At 34.9% G+C, this 23,338-nt stretch overlaps 1 protein-coding gene across 1 annotated transcript in view; it reads left to right on the plus strand.

Moving 5' to 3' along the window:
- Window positions 1-23,338, plus strand: part of LRP1B (LDL receptor related protein 1B) — a gene marked incomplete at its 3' end in the record, with an annotated part of 540,296 nt that overhangs the window by 428,031 nt on the left and 88,927 nt on the right. Inside the window, exons 34-38 of the mRNA XM_029284208.1 lie at window positions 13,511-13,651; window positions 15,909-16,034; window positions 17,161-17,292; window positions 17,608-17,742; window positions 18,544-18,673. Of these exons, the coding sequence (XP_029140041.1) occupies window positions 13,511-13,651; window positions 15,909-16,034; window positions 17,161-17,292; window positions 17,608-17,742; window positions 18,544-18,673 (664 nt within the window). The remainder of the gene's footprint in view (window positions 1-13,510; window positions 13,652-15,908; window positions 16,035-17,160; window positions 17,293-17,607; window positions 17,743-18,543; window positions 18,674-23,338) is intronic.

Raw genomic sequence — 23,338 nt, forward strand, 5'->3', positions numbered from 1 at the left:
GCAAGGGTCCCCAACCCCTGGTCCGTGGACTGGTACTGGCCCATGGCATGCCAGCAACCAGGCCGCACAAAGAAGGAAAGTCCCATCCACGGAAAAAACTCTCTCCACATAACCGGTCCCTGGTGCCCAAAAGGTTGGGGACTTCTGTCCTAAGGCATTCTATATATGTGGCCAGGGTTACAACCCTACCACTGCCCATGCATAAATCCAGACTGTTAATGGTCGAGCAACCTGCTTCAGCCAAGGTTGTCTGTAACTAAATCATAACTGCTTTCTTAAAACCTTTTCTCAAAACAGGAAATTGTCCAGTTATAGGAAAGTTTCCTTTAATGAAGAGATATTCCATTACGTCCTTCAAAGGAGATAGCCCCATTCTCTCCCTTAAATAAGTGTTCATAGTCTCCCTCATCAGCTCTCAGTCCCCTGCTTGGCAAATAATTAGAAATAAACTATAAAGGCAAGAGTGCAGCTCACATATGGAAAAACTCTTGCTAGAAAAAAAACTCTCTCTTGTTGCCTGATATTCAGAAGACCCGAGATAATTTGACAAGACATCCCTCCAGTCATCTCTTTGGATTCCATTAATAGGCATCAGGTTCTGTGGAAATATGAGTGATTTTCTCTTCAAAATGCTTCTCAGAAAAGGTGATAACAACTTGCAGAGAAGTTTTACTTCCTGCTAACCCCTTACATTCATGGCTTACAAAATCTTAGTTAAAATAAAAACATAAATCAGGATAGATGATGACTGGCATGGGGAAGGTAGAAAAAAAGCAAAGACCCTTGTTTTGAAATATATCTTCTAGCCTATTTTAGTGATATTTTTTTTTTGCTACTATAGAACAAAGAGAAAATAGTATATCATTTAGAGCAGGGGTGTCAAACTGCCAGCCCATGGGCTGGATGCATCATGCAGAAGCCGCACCCACCCCAGCTCCGTCAATGGGAAAAAAGTCACAACACGTCGCAACACGTCATCTGATGCGGCGAGTTTAACACCCCTGATTAGTAGCATTTGCTACTAAGGCTTCTGTTGCTCAGTTGCTTACAGCAACAACATTCTAAATACTTTAGATCAACATGAATGTGATTGATAGGTAGCTGATTGTGATTTTAAAATAGAAATAGATCACTGCTAAACAATTGCATTTTCAGAACTAATGAAATATAATATTGACCTGAATGTTAGATTTGTTAATGTATTTGTAATAGTGAAACATTTTAATATTCACTGATGACAAATAAGCACTTTCAGACACACTTAAATAATGTAATCCTGTTCAAAATAATTGAACGCCATGTCTGATTTGCTGAACATTTAAGCCATCGTTGTCTGATACCAGCTTCTTTTTATAGAGCTCAAGTTATTTTGGTTTAAAATAATAATGAACTATTTTTGATTTATGTGGCCCAGGAAAATTTGTTTAATAAAATATTCATAAGAAGATTTATAGTTTTATAAACAATATTCTGTGGCTGAGACTACTAAACTAATTTACTGTTAATTGTGAGCTAAAATATCAAGATATCTAAGGTAAACAAATAATAAATACTTTGGATGCCTGAGCACCTATTTTCCTCTTTATATAATGCATGAATGGAGAAAAGAGAAAAATGTTACAGTACATTTGAAAGATATGTTATGCAAATTAATATTACAGTACATATAAAATTATTTTTTCAGTAACAATTTTTTAAAAAATTGACAAGTCTTAACTCACTTATGAATATATTAAAAGGAAATATTCACCTACATAATTATTAAATGTATCTATTAAACTTTTCTATCACAGATTTTCTAACTGACATACTATTTTAATTATATTTATTATAATATTTATACATTTAGTCACATTCACTCAATTCTAAATTTAAGATATGTTTTCATATGTGAATCAACAATAATGAAAAATAATAGCCAATCAAAAATTGGCTTGAACATTTTCCATCTCTATTTAACAATATTGTATTTTTTGTTGTTAAATAATATACATAAAAAGCATTTATCTGTTTGTTTACTTATTATAACTAAAATTATAGTTAGTTATTACAAAATTCTGACTTACCACAATACAGTGATTAGCTATTTAAAATAGTAAATAGTACTTAAATACTGAAATAATGTTAGGTACTTTGATATCAGAGGAAGCTATTTTTAATTCCTTTTATGCTATGGTTATTTAACAACATAGTTTAATATTTTGTAGCTAATAAACTGTTTAAATGAAAATCCATAGTACAATAAAAGAAAAAGGTAAACTCTTAGGCATAAATGAAGGAAACCTAATACTTCCAAATATAACTTAGTTACTTACTTATTTTGGAAAAGTTGACTCAGTGATTAAATCATGTTCTGATGTTTTTCCTAATTCAACAAAAAGTGCTGATCTTGATCTTAAGGCTACATGAAATGATAATAAAAAGGTCATTTCGAATAACTAGGCTATTTCTTTACTTAATTGCAAACACTGAAATGTCAGGTTTCCCAGTTTGTTAATTGTAGTTAATTATCTAGCTCTTATTATTATAAATTTTGTTCATAAGGCTAGATTAATTTTTAAATTGATTTCATCCATCCATCCATTCATTCCTACAAGGAAAATGTCTTTGGGTACAATTCTGCACACAACTGGATTTTAGTGGATTATAAGAAGTCTAAGTCTGAGAGTTTGGTCATTGTCAATGCAGAACTGAAACAAGATAACAGAATGTGGCTATTTTTGAGAATTCTGTTTTGATTTTTTGAATTTTTTCAATTGTATAGGTGCAGGAGACAGCAAAGAAGGCCAATACTCTAAGGGCTAGTGATGAGATTATCCTGGGCTGAATTGTCTTCTAATTCTAATATCTATTGTGAAAAATGATTCTGTGATCTGAGAACAAAGATAACAGGATTGTCTATTTACATGATTGGAATTAGCAGGAGAGGTAGGTGGTCTAGAGACTATTTACTATTTATACAAACAGCAACTATCTTAACTAGTAGCACAGTAGGCAGATTACTCTTACCATTATATGTTCCATTGGGTGTGATCAATTGCAGAAGCCATGTTATTCAGATCCATATGGAATTTTCCTTTCCATTTGAAATTTCATTAGTATGTCTCTTAGCAGTATTAGGTTAGTAGTGTTTGGTAAATTCCCTTTCCTGATTATATTATTTTAATACTTCTAGATTTGGAGATTTATTTATTTGAGAAATTTGTAACTGCACATGCCTGAAGAGACAGGGCCATGGCTGGTCATTAGTTTCTGGCTCTATATTTTGGCTCCTGCTTTCATTAGTTTTCATTCTAATTTTCATTGCTTTCGTTTTCATTTTTGCTAGAAAAATAAATGTACAAGTAATATATAGAACAATATATAGCATTCCTCAGATTGACAGACAGACAAACCATTTCTGGTTGCATGGATTATCACTCTCTTTTTCAAGTGCCAAGTGATGTCAAAAGATGTATATATAAGTAGTCTGTGGGATTTACAAAATTAATTAATCATCTTTAATATTTCAAATGTAGACAAAACCAAAACAGAAAGTTTTTCATAGTTATTTTGTTTTAGTGAAATTATTCTGAATTAGTTTTACAAAGCAAAAAAAATAACACCATTGTATACCTGCAGTGTTTGACATCTTTGATTTTCTGAATCCATTTAATATAGATGACTTGAAAACTTAATTCATAACTAAGGCAAGCATCCCCTAAAATACTTATTTACAATTTTAGAAGAATCCTGTAAGGATGATTTGCTTTCTTCCAAATTGCTATTATTACCTTATTTTATAAACATGTCAATATAAAATATAGATTATATCTTATCTCTTCAAAAGCATTTCCATATATCTTGAAAAAAATATTTTCATAGAATCACTGGATTACATGTTACTGTTATTAATTTTTAGAATGGAGAGCATTACTTTTGCACAGTGTGCTAATTAAGTTCCCCATAAAATTTCTTAACATGAGAGAAAATATATTAGTAATAATAATAATAATTAGTAATTTTCTCCTCCCAAAATGCTCAGATTATGCTGATATTATTTAGAAGTATACTAAATATCCAATACTTACGTATTCTTATTTTATTTTCAATGGTTTTTAAAATCATGATTACATTATGAAAATATGGATTTTTTAAGTTTAAAATATAAATTAATATAAGAGTTATTTAAAGACAAACATTTGGGAGGGTTACCTCTCTTTCAGAACACTCAAGACCACTGGTGTATGTGTGTGTGTGTGTTTGTGTCTGTCAGTGAAACCTTTAGTATTAGAAACAATCAAATCTATTGTGAATTACTGCATGTTCAGTATAGAGCAACCTAGGAAGATCTAATGATTGAGGTTGGAAGTTAGCTGTCCATAAGTGCTGCAGCCAGCTTCAGTGTGTAATGCAACCATTATCTGGCAATAAATATATACAGTATTTTGCCAGTAGTGATGCAATCCACCTCTATATCAATATGCTGAAAACAACAACACTGTGAGAGAAAAGTCATTTACTAAATTTGGAGTGATTTTACCTTTTTCTTAGTCTGGGAATTTTGGCTTTCTTGTCATATATACTTGATTCACCAAGTGAATTAGCAAAACAAAACAAAGAATTAAGTGGTAATTGGAAGGGCAGGGTGCAGTAGTCAACCAAAGATTCAATCAACTTTATTTTAGAATAAAAATGATATTTCTTAAAAATGCTGATCAAGGTCAAACTAGGTTTCAGGTTTTATCTGAAAAATAAAATTGAAACTATCATTAAGATTTGTCATTCAAGTTTTTAGGCATTATGAATATTTTTGTTTCTTTTTGGCTTATCTACTTTTGTGCATTTTTTTTAAAAAAAATACTTTTCACAGAGTACAATTGAGAGCTTTGTTTTGTTATATTAATTTTAGATAAACGGTTTGTAAACTGCAAGAGTCGTAAACAGCTTATGATGAGTCCAAATAGAGATATATTCCAAAAATCTAATAAGCATGGTTTAGCATTTCCTCAGGGAAGGAGGAGGAAGGAAGATAATTGAGAGCCAATCTATAATCAGAAGCAATAAAGGTTAATTTTATATGGTCACCTATGTCAAACAAATGACTCTAGGTGGTGAACAGCAGCAATAATTAAACCAGCAAAACCATAATCAAAAATACAAAATAAATGGACAATCCCCACTATTAAGTTATTTTTAACCAATGTAGATGCAATATATTCCGACAAAACTAATTCACAGGCTCTGAAGACTCTCCAAAGCCCAGGAAAACAGCTATATTTTTTATGCAGAAAAATTTATGGTGCAAGGAATAGCATTTCTTGTCTGTTTGTTAGTAAGACCTATAGGTGGAACTATATGTTGCCTGGAATGGAGATATACCACGAGAGGAGTGCACACATTGCTGTAAGCAAATTCAGCTAATGGTATGAAATAAGTCCAGTTGTCTTGCTGGTAAGAAATATAGCATCTTAAATATTGATGTAGTAGTTGGTTAACTTTCTCAGCTTCTCTATTGGAAGTCATATGATGGACAAATGACATATGTATTTTAATATTTAATAATTGCAAGAGTGCCCTCCAAACATTGGAAGTAAATTGACTTCTCTGTCTTTTATGACATTATTAACCAACCCTCTATATCTAAAGACATGGAATAAAACATTTTGAGCCATTTCTTGAGCTGTTGGAAGACCCCTGAAAGGAATGAAATAGGTCAATTTGGTAAATAAATCCACTACTACCAATATGGTAGCATATACCCGCATTGAAGGAAGATCAGTGATGAAATCTAGCAAAATAGTGTCCCAGGTTTGGGGGATGGGGATGTTTAGCGGTTGCAACAAGACAAATGGCTTATCAGGGATTGGTTCTGCTCTCCACAGACATGGCTAGAGGAAACTATAATCCTTTAGGTCAATGCAGGATTTTGGCCACCAAAATTCTCTTGGAAGTATATATTGACTTTTAAAATTACCATGTGTCCTTCTGTCAGCTGTCATGGCACAGCTGTACTTCTTCCTTCCTTAGGAGAAGAGGCACATAAACATCCATTGTACAATAGCTTTCTCCCACCTTTGTTAACAGTGAAACAATACTTTGTTGATCGGTCTTGAGTTTATCCATCCAGGCCCTAGCAGGGGGATGGCAAACCTATGACACGGGTGCCACTGGTGGCACGCAGAGCCCTCTCTCTGGGCATGTGTGCCTTTGCCCCAGTCCTAGGCCTTCAGCTGGGCTTTATAAAACCTTTTTGCTTTAGGCCTCACAGCCATGTGCAAAAAAAAAAGTTTCAATCAATCAATTAATTTCAACTTCTCACAGGGAAAAAAGATCTTGCAAAATTGGAATTGATTGATTGAATTTTTTATTCCCACCCAGTCTGCCGTTATCACTGCAGCCATGCCCACCCAATAGGCCATGCCCACCCAATGGGCCACGCCCACCCGGCACACGATGATACATAAGTGGGTTTTTGGTTGCAATCTGGGCACTCGGTCTTTAATAGGTTCGCCATCACTGCCCTAGCATATACATCCTGCTGCTGCAATACCTTAATCTAATCAAAGAGATCATCAACCTGCCTTTCTGCTCTCAGCCTTTTGCATTGATCTGCCTTAGCATAGGCCTTACAGTTGCTTGGCTGCAATGTCAATGCTGGGGTTGGGAGGCATGATTGGGGAACCTGATACTCTGGCTTGCATGAAAGAGTGTCTGAAAACTTGTTCTGGGAGCCTGCAATATAGAAAATGTAAAAATCAAAGTAAAAGAGAATTGTGCACATCTGATTTGCCAGGGTATGAGAGATGTGTTTGCAGCACCTCTAAATTTTTATGGTCAGTATGGGTTTATATGGTAAGTAGGTGGGTTGCTCCTTCCAGAATGTGTCTCCATTGTTATAAGACATGTTTTTGCTACCAATAGCATAATTTCTCTCTACTTAGTGCAGTGCTCTTGAGTAAAACACACATACAACTGTAAGTAAATCATCCCCGCCTTCCTTCTCTGCTTGGAGTAGAACTGCTTCTATCACCACATCTGATGTATCTGTTTGTACTAAAAGGGGTGGGAGGGGTCAGGGTGGCAGAGGAGTTGTTGAGAAGATGTGGAAACTTTGAATACAACCTTTGGCCTGGTTAATTGTAGATTAAATTTGTCTAATGTATGAACATTTTTGCAGACATTTTAGATAAATATATTATTGTAACACAAGTCAGAAATGTATTGCAAAAATTATGGAACAATAAGCTTTTTGATATAGTAGAAAAATGCACATTTGATCTGATTTAACTGGACTATTTAGGTTATAGAATATCCCCAGAAGGCATACAGATGGATCCAGCAAAAGTGCAGTGTATTTTATCATGGCTACCCCTCATCCCACTCCATCCCAGACATTATGGAGTCTGTACAAATTGTAAACCCGAATCTCTTACAGAAATCAATAGATATCATCGATCTAAAAGTCAAGAAATTAGATATTTTCCAGTTAATGGTATAACCAGAATATAAATACTAAAAACTATATTGATAAAATTTGAACAAGCTTTGTTAACAATATTGTATAATTATCAATAGCCTTAATGGCATCGGCATACAAGAAAAAAAATATTTAGTTGAGTGCCCCGCACACCGCTAATGTCTAAAAGAAGATAACGATTCAAAAACTAAATACAAAATTGGAGACAATGATAATGTTATTCATTGGATCGAGACACAAATATATTGGTAATACTATGTTTCCCAAAAAATAAGACTCACCCACCCCAAAGAAAGCCCTAGACTGATTTTTTGGGTGGTCCTAATATAAACCCTACCCCCAAAATAACCCTGGGGTGGGTGGGCGTGGCCAGCAAAGGAGGTGGCAAGCCAGCATCAGCCACAGCCAGCACAGCGCAAGTAATTCCAAGTGTGGAGGCAAAGGTGGAGGGGCAGGCAATCCAGTCTCCCTCTGGGCAAAAAGCGTTTGGGTGCCTATGGGGCGCTTGAAAATGGAGCAAATCACTCCATTTACAAGCACCCCATAGGTGCCCAAACAATTTTCGCCTGGAGTATTGACGGAGACTGGAAGCTTTGTCTACTTGCAAAAGGAAAGAGTGTGGTAGGCAGAGGGAGGTGGCACCACCCTGTCCTTCAGCTTCCCCTGTCTAACCCCACTACTCTCCTCCCCCATCTGCTTGGGGAAGCCCTGGGGAGCCCTGTAAGCCATTGTGGCCATGGGCAAGCAGATGCTGGGAGGGGGTGGGTGGGCAGCTGCAAAGTCAGACATTCCCAAAAATAAGCCCTAATGGATCTTTTGGTCCAAAACAAATATAAGACCTGGTCTTATTTTCAGGGAAATACGGTAACTCAAGCCACAGGATAAAAATACCACATGGTAATCAAATGGTAATGGAAAACAATTATCTGAAAATACACTTTGTAAATTGAATTTGATCCATATCAAAACTCTTTTCTACATCCAACAAAATTTGAATAAGTGATACTAATTTATCTGTAGCTATATCCACAATAACAACCTTAAGTCAAATACTGTAAGAATTTATCGAGTTTTGGACTTCTGAGGACAGCAATGGCAGAATGAACATGGCTCAGAGAAAAAAAAAATATTTTATTATACTAGTAAGAAGGGACCCTTTAATATAATGGAGTAATATTTGAAGTTAAGCCTGCTTTAGAACAATGTACTCAGAAATTACTTACAAGATTGTTTTAACCGAGCATGTCAAACTCACGTCACATGATATTGCGCAACGTATTGCGACTTTTCCCCCATTGCCAGCAATGGGGTGGGTGCGATTTTGGCATGACATATCCAGCCTGCGGGCCAGCAGTTTGACATGCCTGGTTTAAACTATAATAAAGACTATAGAAGAACCTCAGATTTTATTATATAAAGCTGACTGATTTGAATGTGGATTTGGAATTTTAAAAAATGCTAGATTACAAAAGAGATATGGGAAAAGATGCTTTGGATCAGAAAATGGACTTACAAATCATCCACTAAGTGATATGGAAAAAGATGCCAAAATGGAATTACAAATGAAAACAGATTTCTTAATAATTAAAGGGGATATGCAAATAATAAATCAGAAGAGAGATATAAAAAGGCTACCTGTTTTGGATTTACAAAACAAATTTGTGAAACCAATAAAACTGTTTCTGAGAGAAAACAAAGAGAAAATGATAAGAAATCAACTTGTGGGACATTATTTAATTTTAAAAAGATCAAGCTTTTTAAAAGCAGACAGAAGGTCTGCATACTGAACATATTCAGTCAGGGTTAGAATATATATGCTGTGGTTTCTTAAGGCTCGGAGATCTTTTTTTGACCAGGACAGAATGACACAGATCTGTGTAAGTTGAAAGAGATTTCTTTTGCTTTATTTCTTAGTTAAAGTGATCAGTTGAATTACAAAATTGATTTTTTTAGTAAGGCTAATGTAAATATATATTTCTGTGTCTCTCTGTGTGTGTTTTACTATTTCTAGTAGTTCTTAATAGACTTTTGCCGATTAGAATTAAACAATGATTTTTTTACAATTTGATTATTGATAAGGAATAAGAAATAGGAAGAAAAGATGCTTTTCTGAAATTGAAATACTAGAGAAGGTGTTAAGTTAATGAAATTGTTTAAGCTTTATAGGGAATTATCTTTTATATATCTTCTTTTTTTCCTGCCCCTTTGGGCTTTTCTTTTTTATATTGTCCTTAGTTTCTATTAGTTTTTTACCTTTGCATTTGTAAATTTTAATAAAGTTGTTATTAAAAATATTTTATTTTTTATGAATCCAATTAATCTAGATGCATTGAAAATGGTATTATTTTTGTTGCTAGTGTTGTAGTTAATATTTTAGCATAGATATTGCTTTGCTATAGCATACAGTTATTTTAGCATATAGAAATTGGCCTATAGCTTCCATATCTTCTAGATTCTTTCGGTCAGATTTTAATATTTCTGTAATACGGTCCTCATAAAATAATGAAGGAAATATTTAGATATTGATTATTGATTATAGACATATAACAAAATAAATGCCCCAGTAGATCCAGTGCTTTTTTTGTAAAAAAAAAAAAAAAAGGTGCCAGAACTCACACACGTCATACAACCCGCCTTGCCTAACCTACAAGGTTTACCTTTGTAGTTGAAAAAAAAAAAAAACCTTCAATTTTTAGTGTATCTAAAAGACTAGGATTTTGTTCAAGGTAAGTTAATACTATTAATGTTACCATGCACTGTGTGGCTTTAACTTACAACAAGACATCTTATTAATCTTTTGGGGCATTTACCATGGCATACCCATTTAGTTTAATGAGTGGAAATGTCAGCTTTCTATGTGGAATGAAATTGGCCCAATAAAACAAAATTTGGTTGCTTGTAAAAGATTGAATTACTTTTAAGAAGTTGTCAAACAAGTTGGAAAAAATTACATTTGGAGTTTAATATGGATATTGACTTGAAACAAATTAAAGTTGAAACTTTGTCAGTGAACAGATTACTTTTAATTTGCCTTTAAGTTAAACTCAATTTAATAAATAGATCTGATTAAACCTCATACTGTAGGTCCACCTTTACATCTGACCAATACATCATTAATATATTTTTTTTATTAATAATAATACCTCAAAATCACAAGACCTTGGCTTTATTCTTATTCTTCACCTCTGCAATTTGAATATAAAGTATAAAAGACTAAAAATAGATTTTTGTAGACATCCCAGCCTTTGAACTACCCAAGGAACCGAAACAGCAAAGTTTTGCTGTCGGGCAAGCTTCCACACCAGCTGCCTTTCTTTCCTCTCGCTTCGCCTCTTTTTAACCTCACACTCCACCTTCTGTAAGGGAAGGCAAAAGGCTCACTCACCCTCTTGTGAAAGATGGCTTCCATTTTATGTCTCCTACTGCCACCATGGGCTTCCACACCATATGATCTGACTCAGCCAATCAAGCCACACTCTGGCTGTGGTACTCCGGTGCGTCATGGCTCCTCCTAGAGGAGGCAGACAGCACCGGAGGGGACCCTTCTCTCACTGTACCGCCAGTGGGGCATTTTCAAAAGCAAATGAGGATAGGAAGGGCAACAATAGGAAAAGAATGCAACTCTGGAAAATCTGTCGAAAAATGGTGCCGGAACAGAGTTCCGGTGCATTCTATGACAAAAAAAGGCCTGAGTAGATCTATAAAAAGTCAACAAGAAATCCATCTGATCAGGCTTTCTTTGGTTTCATCATTTGCAGTGTGATCTTTGCTAATGTGATTGTGGTATATTGTATCATTATGATGCAGATTGGAATGTGACTTGATGAATAACTCCCTGCAATATTACACACTTATGTGTCCTGAAAAGGAAAAGAGGTCAAATTGCAACATATGCATGACATCATCATCATCACATAAATGCTACAATATGCATCTGACATATAAATAATCAAGTATGCCATGTGACATTTGTATGATGTCGTCATCTTAGTATCCTCACAGTTTGCTGCAGAAAACATCTGCAATGGTATTGCTGCAGCTGTAGCAAATGTCAACTCAGTAGTTCCTTCTGTTTCCAGATTTATACAGGGATGCAAAAATATGATGTCTGTGCCTGAATCTCACTACCAAAGCCTCCAGACCTTATGTCTCATCCTTCTGTGAATAAAGGTAGAATCACAGCAAATTACTATTCCATCCCGTCCTCCAGTGATAGCAAAGCTTTGCTTTGTGCCATACATATTCAACATATGGGCATGGATGCATTCAGATTGAGATAGGAAAAAAGCTTCAGATACTACCTGAATGCTTTCATAGTATTTGTCAGCAGCTCTTTAATGAAACTGTGCCTTATCTTTTTATGGTATCTCTGAAGTTTCTTCTAGGATAACTCAACTTAAATAGTTATGATCTCCAAAGGAACTTACAATAAATGGTTTAAAATAATAAATTGCACTTTAAATATTTTAGAAGACTTTGGTTATCCATGAATGTGGCTAGATATCTAACTGAAGTGGGTTTAGTTGCACTGGTTAATAATCATTTTGGGGAGAGAGATAAGGCGTGCTATCTTGTCAATTTTCATAGATTTCTCAGTAATGGTGATATGGATTTCTCAGTGAATTTTAATAATAATAGAATATTGCTGGAGTGTGTTAATGATTGAGAATTGGATTCACAGTCTTACACTGTCTCAAGGTCACTATTAGAGAATGATAGTTGAGAGCCTCGTGGAGTTTATGTTTTTAATTCCATAGATTCTTTTTTTTTTCTGTTTTGTGCTCAAATTATTACATGATATTCCTGGCAATAGTCATTCAGAGATTTCAGTGTTCAGTGATATCAGTATGCTCATAACATGTAACTTTATTTCATCTTTCCATCTGTATCAGGACTCATAATTAATAATAATAATAATAATAATAATAATAATAATAATAATAATAATAATAATAATAATNATATCACCGTAGTACTTCTTTTCATTAAACTAGACATATCCAATTCCAGCAACCATTCTTTATATATTTTAGTCTCCAGTCTCCTGATCATCTTTGTTGCTCTTCTCTGTACTCTTTCTAGAGTCTCAACAACTTTTTTACATCGTGGTGACCAAAACTGGATGCAGTATTCCAAGTGTGGCCTTACCAAGGTGTTATAAAATGGTATTAACACTTCACGTGATCTTGATTCTATCCCTCTGTTAATGCAGCCTAGCACTATGTTGGGTTTTTTGGCAGCTGTAGCAGACTGGTGGCTTATATTTAAGTGATTGTCCACTAGGATTCCAACATCCCTCTCACAATTACTACTATTGAGCAAGGTACCACCTATACTGTACCTGTGCATTTTCTTGCCTAAATGTAGAACCTTACTTTTTTCACCATTGAATTTCATTTTGTTAGATAGTGCCCAATGTTAAAGTCTGTCAAGATCCTTCTGTCTCTTAAGCCTATCTTCCGGCGTGTTGGCTATTCCTGCCAGCTTGGTGTCATCTGCAAATTTGATGAGTTCCCCATCTATCCCCTCATCCAAATCATTGATGAAGATGTTGAAGAGCACTGGGCCCAAAACAGATGTAGCTGCAGTTCCATTGAGGAATTAAGGTGTTTGATAGTTAAATGGAGGTCGTAATGGGCTGAAGGAAATCTAATACTGAAGCTGGATACAGATAAGATGGAAATGCTGTGTTTAGGTGGGTCTCAGTTTGAGAAATAGGAGAACAGACTTTTGCAACTAAGATTGCACTCCCTTCAAAGCAACAGAAGTGTGTTTGAGGCTTGTCCTTGATTCAAAATTGTTAGGGGAATAGGTGGCATTGTAGCATGGATGGCCATAATAGACTAGAATAACATAGCCTCATGATCCATGACTTAAATCATCTGCTGATTAGATTTCTGCTGTGCTTTCTATATTACTATTCTTGCATTTTTCAGGGTTTTTTTCTAGTTTTACAAATTCATTGTTTTGTATGTATATAATTATGTATATGGTATGTTTATTAATTTAAATAGTTTTTTTAAAAAAAACGAAAATGCTTAATTTTTACAGATAAAAAGTTATGGTGGGCAGACCATAACTTAGGCCAACTGGGCACCTGCAATAAAAAAGATGGAAGGAATCCTACAGTTTTGCGAAACAAAACTTCAGGAATTGTACATATGAAAGTATATGACAAAGCAGGACAGAAAGGTAAACCACACATTAAGTTTTTGAATAATAAAATACATAAATCTCTTTATGGAGGAATATACTTCAGCTCCCATGAACTAAAGTGTTTTTTTTTACCAGTTCTTTCTTTTTCCATAGTCATTTGTGCCCCCAGAAATTTCCAAATCATTGGAAAACCCTGTGATATTAAGTGGTAATGACAGAGAACTACTGGAAGATAAAACAAAACAAAACAAAATAATTACCTACCTTTCTATAATAATTATCTTTATAGCTTGGGGGCTTCTGTTGATATAAGAGCTCTATGCATTCTTGAACATTTTGCTTTGGAACAACTGAAAGAGGATATAGTGTGTTTATTAATATTGCTTTGCAGAACAATTTGGTTGATGTTAGCTCCAGTGTCTTAATTAAAACCAAATACATCATTGCTTAGTTTATTACCTACCTTAAAGTATCTTCTACATATATTCTTTGTTATATATTCTTTATAACTTATCCCAGCTGTACAGTTTTTTTGTTAAAGTTGAGCTTCTTGCACTGAGCTTGGAAATAATGGTAATCTATTAATCTCTCTATATGTTGATTGTTAAGAAAAAGTTGAGGCATCTACATCATCATCCAGTCTTTGGATGAATGAATCAGGCAGGCTTGAAAATCTCTCCATACTCTCAAAACTTTGAATGCAGTTACATTCAGGCTTCAGCTGACAATTTGGGACTAGAATCAACTGGCAAGCTCATAAGAAATCAATAACTAGTGACAAGTATTTTTGTTTATTTAATATATAGTTTTTAATCTACTTGGCTGCCTAGCTCACACAGTGATCCTAGGGGGCTCATGGCAACCAATAAAAACTATAGCATAAAACACATGATACCCTTCCCACCAACATGCAATAAGAACCCATACTACATCCTTTCAGAAAACTATAAGGGTAGAGCCTCCCCGGATCTCAGATGGGACTCAGTTCCAAAAGGCAGGGGTAGCCAAGGACACATCTCCAAGGTCCCACTAGGTGACAATATTTAAAGGAACTCTATACCCAGCAGATATCATTAAGAAAAACCAAGTAAGTAACCTAGCCCTGTGGTGAGAAGACATTTAACGGTAAAATCCAGCCTCTTGAATTTCACCCAGAAAGCAATTGAAATCCAGTGCAATTCATGCAATAGAATTGTAACAAGGACAAAGCTTGGGATGCCCAGAACTGTACACATTGCTGCATTCAGAACTAGTTGTATTTTCTGGATGTTTTCAAGAGGAGTCACATGTAGAGCCCCAATTTGTTACAGTAGTCCTACCTTGTCAGCTGAAGCCTGACTGTAACTGCATTCAAGGTTGTAAGTTTTGAGAGACTATGGAGAAATGTTAAGGCCTGTCTGATTCACCCATGCAGACACTGGATGATGACTCCTCATCTCCAATCAACATATAGAGAGAGGCGTGAAGAGTTTACCACTATTTCCAAGCCCAATGCAATGAGATCTGACTTTAATAAAAAAAACTGAACAATGGGGTTATGTTATACAGAATATATAACCAAAATATATAACCCCCAATTTATTATTGTATAAAACTATAACAAGAGAATTCAAACAACTGAGGATTTCAGGTAGAAACCCTATTTATAAATCTAGCTTTCAAACTCTTCTTTCCCCGACTTATGCAATGGGTTACTTGGGCCTTACTTTAAGAAAAAAGAAAGCTTTACTTCCAACTTTTTCACATTTAAGTCAAATTATTTGAAAACTAACGTTCATATTTGTAAAGTTATCTTTTCAGCTTGTGGTTATAGCTCAAAATGTTAATCAAAATGTGTACTTTCTCTTCCTATTTAAGAAAAAACAAGCCCTTTTGAGCTAACTTTATTATTCTATGGGCAACCACTTAGAGCAAATTCTGAATTTCTAATGGTGAACAACTATAGGTAATTTGCTATTGGTACTTCAAAAAAGAAAGGTATGTCAGGCATACCCTATGTAACAGGGCAGATGACCTATTTTTTATGAATTCTGTATGAAACTAATTAGTAAGGTCTTCTTCAAACTGAGTTTGATTTCTGCTCACTATATATCCATACCTACAGCTAAACTATACCCTGGAGGGTATACAAATATACAAATATTGATCATACACAATGCTGCTTAGCTTTCAAATCCAAACAAGGTTCATCAGCTGCTTCTAGCTACTACCATCTACTAAGATGTAATGTAATGAAATCATTGGTACTTTATAAAAAAATTGTAAAACTTCATTGTTTCTGTAATTTTAATAGGTAGCAATTCTTGTCAAATCAATAATGGAGGATGTTCCCAACTTTGCTTACCAACTTCAGAATCCACTCGAACATGCTTATGTACTGTAGGTTATAATCTTCAGAAAAATCGTATGACATGTCAAGGTATAATCATTTATTCATTTTCAGGGGCTAAGTAAAAGAACTCAAAATACAAATTTAATAATCCCAAAAGTCAAATGTATTATTGATAGTGGAAGAAAAAAAATATCATGCTCTGGGTCTTTGTGACTGTGTTTTCTGAGGGTTGGTTAGTTGTTTTTTTAATGAATAGACTCAGTTCTTTACTAATTGTGTTGTTAGGTTTATAAACTAAACTTACGTAATCTTTGGTTGTATAATTCTAGAATTAGTAATTGATATAATCTGCCCACAAAATGTAAACATTCAGAGCATCAAAAATAGGTATAACCAATAGTGTCTGCATCCCCCCACTGTGTTTTTTTTAATCTGTGTTGTATTTTATTGAGATACATATTGACAGAGGTAAAAGCAGAGTATTTGCACAATCATTTAGGGGTACTAAAATCATTATTTAAAATAGTTGCAAAATCAAATAATTTATTTCAGTTTATTGATGATAAAATAAATAAAAATCTAATCAGTTTTTCAAATTATATCCCTAGGAAAAATTCTTAATTAAAATTAACTTGATGACTTGAACATCAATTTTCTTGCAATAATGTTGACATAATCATGGTTAGAAGCTTAAAATCTCAGTTCATTCATTGAAGTCCATATTTAGCAGAAGTATGTGAAAGTAGAATCAAGCTTCTTAAGAGTATATTTAGACAGATGCAGGTTACAGTTCCAAAAAGATATAATAAGATCTCATGAGGGTCATCCTTCCCACCCACTTTCTGACAAGCAGAAACTGGTTTCTCTTAACAACCATGTGATGGCTTCACAACTTTGCAAAAAAAGATTATAAAATGGGGCAAAATTCACATAACAACTGCCTTGCTCAGTAGTGGAATTTTTGGGCTGAATTGTGGTCATAGGTCGAGGACTACCTATACTAGCTTTTAATGATATTCTGTTTTTTCTACATTGATTTTTCTATTTTCTTTCTTGATATCTTGATGATCCCTCCCACTTCATAATACAACTAATTAAGAGCCAGAAGTTTGTCTTTTGGCTTCAGATATCTGGTTAATTTTATAACTACTTGTTATAATATATCATAATAATAATATATCAACATTTTTGAAATATTATTATTTTTCTTTAGGTATAGAGTCGTTTCTCTTGTATTCTATTCATGAAGGAATCAGGGGAATCCCTCTTGATCCAAATGACAAAACAGATGCATTAATGCCTATAACAGGAACATCTTTTGCTGTTGGTATAGACTTTCATGCAGGTAAATATATGTTTTACTTATAAAAGGACTGTAAATTTAGAAGTCCCAAAGTTACACAAGATCACTATTCTTCGTTCTCAGTTACATAGATCTATATTAAGAAAAACAGTTGCAAAAATGTAAAAAGGGGGAGAAATGTATATGACATATATACTGATTTTCAGTATGTTTTATACCTAAACATTTACAAATGGAAAGAGCAAAAATGAATTTCAAAAATAAAAATCTTATAGAAGCACTTCAAACTAAAAGATCCGAGTATGCTCAGTGAATAAGATATTGTTGGAAACAGTATTTTAAATATTTATTCTATAGGAAATGATACAATCTACTGGACTGACATGGGATTCAATAAAATAAGCAGAGGTAGCAGAGATCAGACATGGAAGGAAGATATCATTACAAATGGTTTGGGAAGAGTGGAAGGCATTGCAGTGGATTGGATAGCGGGTAGGTTTTTTTTGTTATTTTTATTATTTATAACCATTTTACCTTATCTTTTCTGATTTATAACCAAGCAATTCTTTCAGTTTTATCGCAAAGGTGCATTTAAAAAAAATAAAAAAATAGCACCTTTGGGATAACCATGGCCTGTTTTTTCTTTATAACAGTAAATTACCAAATAATATAAGAAAATGGAATTTTATTTACTAGTATAACAAAAATCTGCTTTTTTTTTTTAAAGCGGAGACTTTTTGTCTCTTCATATTATGTGGGATGCTTTTCTTCCGATAACTGTACTATTTATTTTATTGTATTGTACTTTAAATTCTCCAAGAAATACAAATCACTTAGCCAATCATATGGTGATGGTGGAACTAATTCAATAAGGGAATATTTTTTTACTCAAAATAGGTACATTGTGTCTGCAGTGGACTAATCACTTTTACCCTGTGTCCCCACAAATATGAAAAATTGTATTGTTAAAAATGGTGATTGATATTTTAACAAATTAAATATTGGGGGGATTCTTAGGCTGTCAAAATTGGGTTTTAGGTTGACAAGAAGGAGTCATGTGATTTGCCAGACCATAGATTGTTCCATCATGGTATAGATGTATTTTTAACATAAGGAAATTTGCAGAAAGAAAGCTTATTCAAATAGAATAATACAAATATGCCCACTGATTTTGCTTTTTAGTAATTTAATTTGTGAAAAGTTGATATTAGTATTTATTTTTTTTGTAGTCATAACTGATATGTTTAATAATAGCCTTATGTCTCCATAACTGCATTTTCTTATTGCTTCCAGGTAATATATATTGGACAGATCATGGCTTCAATTTTATTGAAGTTTCTAGGCTTAATGGCTCCTTTCGCTATGTTGTCATATCTCAGGGTCTGGATCAGCCAAGGTCTATAGCAGTGCACCCTGGAAAAGGGTAACTTGATAACTGATATGCATGCAAGTGAATACATTTCTTAAAAAGTATCTTAAAATATTGAAAGCTAATGAGGAATAGTGTGTAAAATAGATCTAGGAGTTACAGTGTAAATTTGACATTAGCCCACAAACCATTAAAGCTTTAAAATACAGCTTCACCAATAGCATAAATAAAATCATGTTTATCTACTTTGCCATGCTGTTTTATGGGCTGTTGATATACGTAAATTTCTTTTAGCACTCCCCCAAAAAAATAATTCAGTTGAAATGGTATATTTTGTTGCATCTTCAGTTACAAGTTTACATTAAAAAGGCAGCACAGTTAATACTGACATGAGATTTATTTCAGTATTTCCAAATGATTAGGAGAAACAGCCCTTGAAGACCTGTTCTTCATGTACTCAATAAGTTGATAATGAACATTTAAAAGTTTAATTATTTATACTATAATATAGTATAATATAATATGGACAGACAGAATAGGATATAGTCAATGTGTTTCTTTAAAGAAGCTTGCCACTGGGGGTACTAGAGACTCTCTTTTCTTTTGTCTAAGATAATCTAGTTATCTTACCTTACCTTACCTTACCTTACCTTACCTTATCTCTCCCCCTGCCCTGCCTCACCTCATCTCATCTCATCTCATCTCATCTTATCTTATCTCATTCTCAGAGATGGAAATGTTTGGGTTTTTTTTTCATTATTTTAATGCCTGTATCAAATATATGATTCAGGTATACTTACAACAAAATCAACACAAATAACCCCACTAAAATAAATACAAAAACATATAAAAAGATGTAAAATCATATGGATTAAATCCAGTGGTAGGATTCAAATACATGAACAACTGGTTCTCTGTGTGGATGCTGCTTCCGGAAGTCCATTCTGGGCCTGGGCAACAAAAAATTAGCTACTGCTTCTGCCAAAGTGGTGTGAACCGGCTGAATTCCACCACTGATTAAATCCAATCACCAACCATTTGTAATGAATTGTTGAAGTGAGACACCAAGACAGGAGCACCAATTGGCACTTCTCTTCATAGTGGCATTAAGTCTCAGTTCTTTAATTTCATTAGTTTAGGAATCTCTGAGTGAGAAACCAAGGGCTAGTGAGGGATGCTACATGTCATCTCATATGGAAACTGGCAAATAGAAAAGGGAAATCCATATTGTATGCTATAAAACCTTTCCTGTCTAGCTGCTGGAAGCTAACCTCCAAGCACTATTTGCCATCATGTAATGAGCATGTAACTAGCTTCCTAAATAGAGAGTTTTTTTCAACTTCCAGATCCTGAAAAAGTCACTCCTCTTTGGTTTTTTTCCCCATTATTTAAAAAAATGCCTAGGGAATTAACTGACTTCTGGCACATTGTTAATTGTTCAATCTACAAACTTTAAATGCTGTTCTTAATCCAGCCCTAGTCAACATATAATGCTGTTCAAATCATGGTTTCCAGGGATACAGACAAATATTTTACTAGCATGCTTGGAAAAGATTAATATTGGCTGGGTGGGGTTTATGAGAGCTTATGAAATATATGACTAGGGCTTCTGCTGAGTTTGAAATGTTAGGTGTTCCCCAAGCTAGGAAGACCGTCTAAGGTTAATGATAATTCTACCATTAGTGCCTATATTGCAGTCTATTTAACTCCTGTGGCTGATTCTAGCTCCATTGATACCCTCATTGCTCTGGGGTTGGCTAGCAGAAAATGTAATAACGGGAAGGGGTTTCTATTTAGTAAGAGCCCAGCTTTAAATGTAACTACCTTATCAAATAGATTGAAAGATATGAATTAAAAAGCAATTGTACTTAACCTTAGGCCCCACTATATCTGAGTTTACCAGCGCCTTTTGCCATGCGATTTTATACAGGTAACCTTTGGGTTAGGACTGTAATAGAGCCTGCTCATTACAGTCAAAAGTCAGGACAAATGTTAAATGAATTGCCTCACATAATAACCACCCATCCCTGTTCCCCCTAGTGCAATCATTAAATGATTGTGCAGGTTGTTAAGTGAGCATAGGATCCAGCTAGGACTCCCCTAAAAGCTTTTTGAGGCAGTCAGATAAACAGAATTTTTTTTTGCTAGGACCCAGTTTTCTGCCTTGTTTGTTGTGCATGTTGTGCTCTAAATGGCTACATTTTTTGAGCTGATTTTTTTTCTTCAGCTCCTCAAGGCAATTCACTTAAAGATTTTGTCACCCCTTTTCCAGCATGCAGTAAATTAGCAAATTAGTTTGTTAAAGGGGATATGAATTGGAGGGCAGAGGCAGGGAGTTTAGTTTCAGAACCCAAGATGGAGGGGGGGGAAGATGACACTTGGATGAAGCCGTCTATCTAGACCCATACCAGTCGGGCTTCAGGCCGGGACACAGCACGGAAACGGCATTGGTCACGTTGGTTAATGATCTCTGGAGGGCCCGGGACAGGGGNGTGACAGGAAAGATTTGTGCAGGAGCCATTTCAGCCATAGTCCAACCTAGAGAAGCTAGAATATTTTCCTGGAATGTCAGTGGAACAGACACAAGTTGGCATGTTTTATCTTTCAACAGATTAAGTCCTGGCGAGTTTTCTTCAAACTGGTGCCATTCATCCAGAGATATTGAGAATTCTGGAATTTGGCTTTAAACCCAACTGGAGTGCTTGTAGTTCCATTTGTTACATAATTAGCAAAAATAAACCCCACTGAGATAATAATTATGCATTGTTTTTCAGAACAAAGCCATGGAGTATAGAGGTTAGATTGTTGGAGTAAAAAAAAATATGAGGAAATATGATAACTAAGGAATTTCACTGGGCAAGTAATACAAAATGAGGAAACCAAAAATCCATCTTTAACGACGTTTTATTTGTTTTGTTTATAGTAGCTGCTTTTACACTAGTTCAATTATCTTAAGCGGCTCACAGCAGCAACATAATACAAAATAAAGCAATAGCTTTCTAAATATTTAATAATTTCTAATAAGTTAAATACTCACAATATTCTAATCACATCATATATCCTCAGAACTTAAAACTAACCATTCAGCAAGGTACCTCTGCCAATTTAGCCCTCGGTACCCAAATGGTGTTTGAAAAACTTCAAATATGCCCAGAGTGAGGATGCAGTTCTTATGTCTGATGGGACAGCATAAAAAGAGGATTCTTGGCCAGAGATTCCTGCTCTCTGATTGCCTCTCATTGCAATTCATGAGGAGTAGATACTCTCAGCAAGCACTTTCTACAAGCATGCCTTAAGTGGACAGCTTCTGTTTAGAGTTGGCAGTCTCTCAGATAGCCAGGTCCCAAGCAATATAAGATGGAAAGGTGATTAGGAATATGTCAACCGCACCCAGAAACTCTTTTAGTCACAGTTTCAACTTGCTGCACACTTGCTCTTCCTCTGTTAAATATGGCGTTTTCCCAGAATTAGCCAGTTTCTGAACTCACAGGTACACATCATGCTAAGGTTTACCCCTTAACCTGTTCCTCTCCATCCAGATCCCTACAGCCTCTAGACACTGCAGTAAGATGACTTCCATAGCTCCCAGATAATCTATGGTCTAAACAAGGGGTAGGCAACCTTGGCTCTTTTATGACTCGTGGACTTCAACTCCCAGCATAGCTGGCTCAGGAATTCTGGGAGTTGAAGTCCACGAGTCATAAAAGAGCCAAGGTTGCCTACCCCTGGTCTAGACTGACCAATTGAGCGTCACAAATGAACATGGCTGGGATATTTTTATAAATAGCACTGCAGATCTAGGCACGATCTATTTAGAATTTATCTGAATAATTGTTCAGATAGAATCACTCAGGTAGTTGTTTTTTTTCTTCAAAAGACCATTATGGTGTTATAGTATTTGTTTTTCTATATTGGTGTCAGTTAGTACTTAAGAGTTGTCAGGTAAAGGATGCAATCCATATTTATGGAAAGAAACCTGCTGGATTTCTTCCCATTGTCTAAATGGTCTTTACCATTATGCTCACTAAGGTAGGATGCATTTATTGTTTTACTCTAGGAAGTCATAGAAATAGCTTTGGCATACTGAACAAAAGATCTGTGACTTTAGTCCAATTCCTACTTCCCTGGGAGTAAGTCTCACTGAGACATTCATCTCAAGAGCTATTCACAGGCCTGTGCTAGTCCAATTTAAATATTCGCTTTAATTTGCTTACTGTGTTTGTACAATTATAATAATGTCACTGTAAACATCATTTGAAACCAAATGAGAAAATAATGATGAATCAAGAATTTGTTTGTTATAGCTTTAATAATTTGTCTATGATTATCTATTTTTAAGAAGTATATTGAATATCTGTTATATCTTGCCAGGTTCAAGATGCATTTAGATGTCGTTTAAGAAACTGCCAAGATCCAATCAATGCAGATTCATCAAGTTCCTTTCCTAATGGACATGCTCAAATCATGGTTAGTTTATATTTATCCTTGACTACTATTTGCAGACATAGTGTGCATCAGGGCTATCTAGACCCATACCAGTCGGGCTTCAGGCCGGGACACAGCACGGAAACGGCATTGGTCACGTTGGTTAATGATCTCTGGAGGGCCCGGGACAGGGGATACTCCTCTGTCCTTGTACTTTTGGACCTCTCAGCGGCTTTTGATACTGTGGACCACGGTATCATGCTGCGGCGACTCGGTGAGTTGGGAATGGGAGGC

This window comes from Protobothrops mucrosquamatus, unplaced genomic scaffold (genome assembly GCF_001527695.2).
Source record: "Protobothrops mucrosquamatus isolate PMUCROS unplaced genomic scaffold, P.Mucros_1.0 scaffold429, whole genome shotgun sequence".
NCBI lineage: Eukaryota > Metazoa > Chordata > Lepidosauria > Squamata > Viperidae > Protobothrops > Protobothrops mucrosquamatus.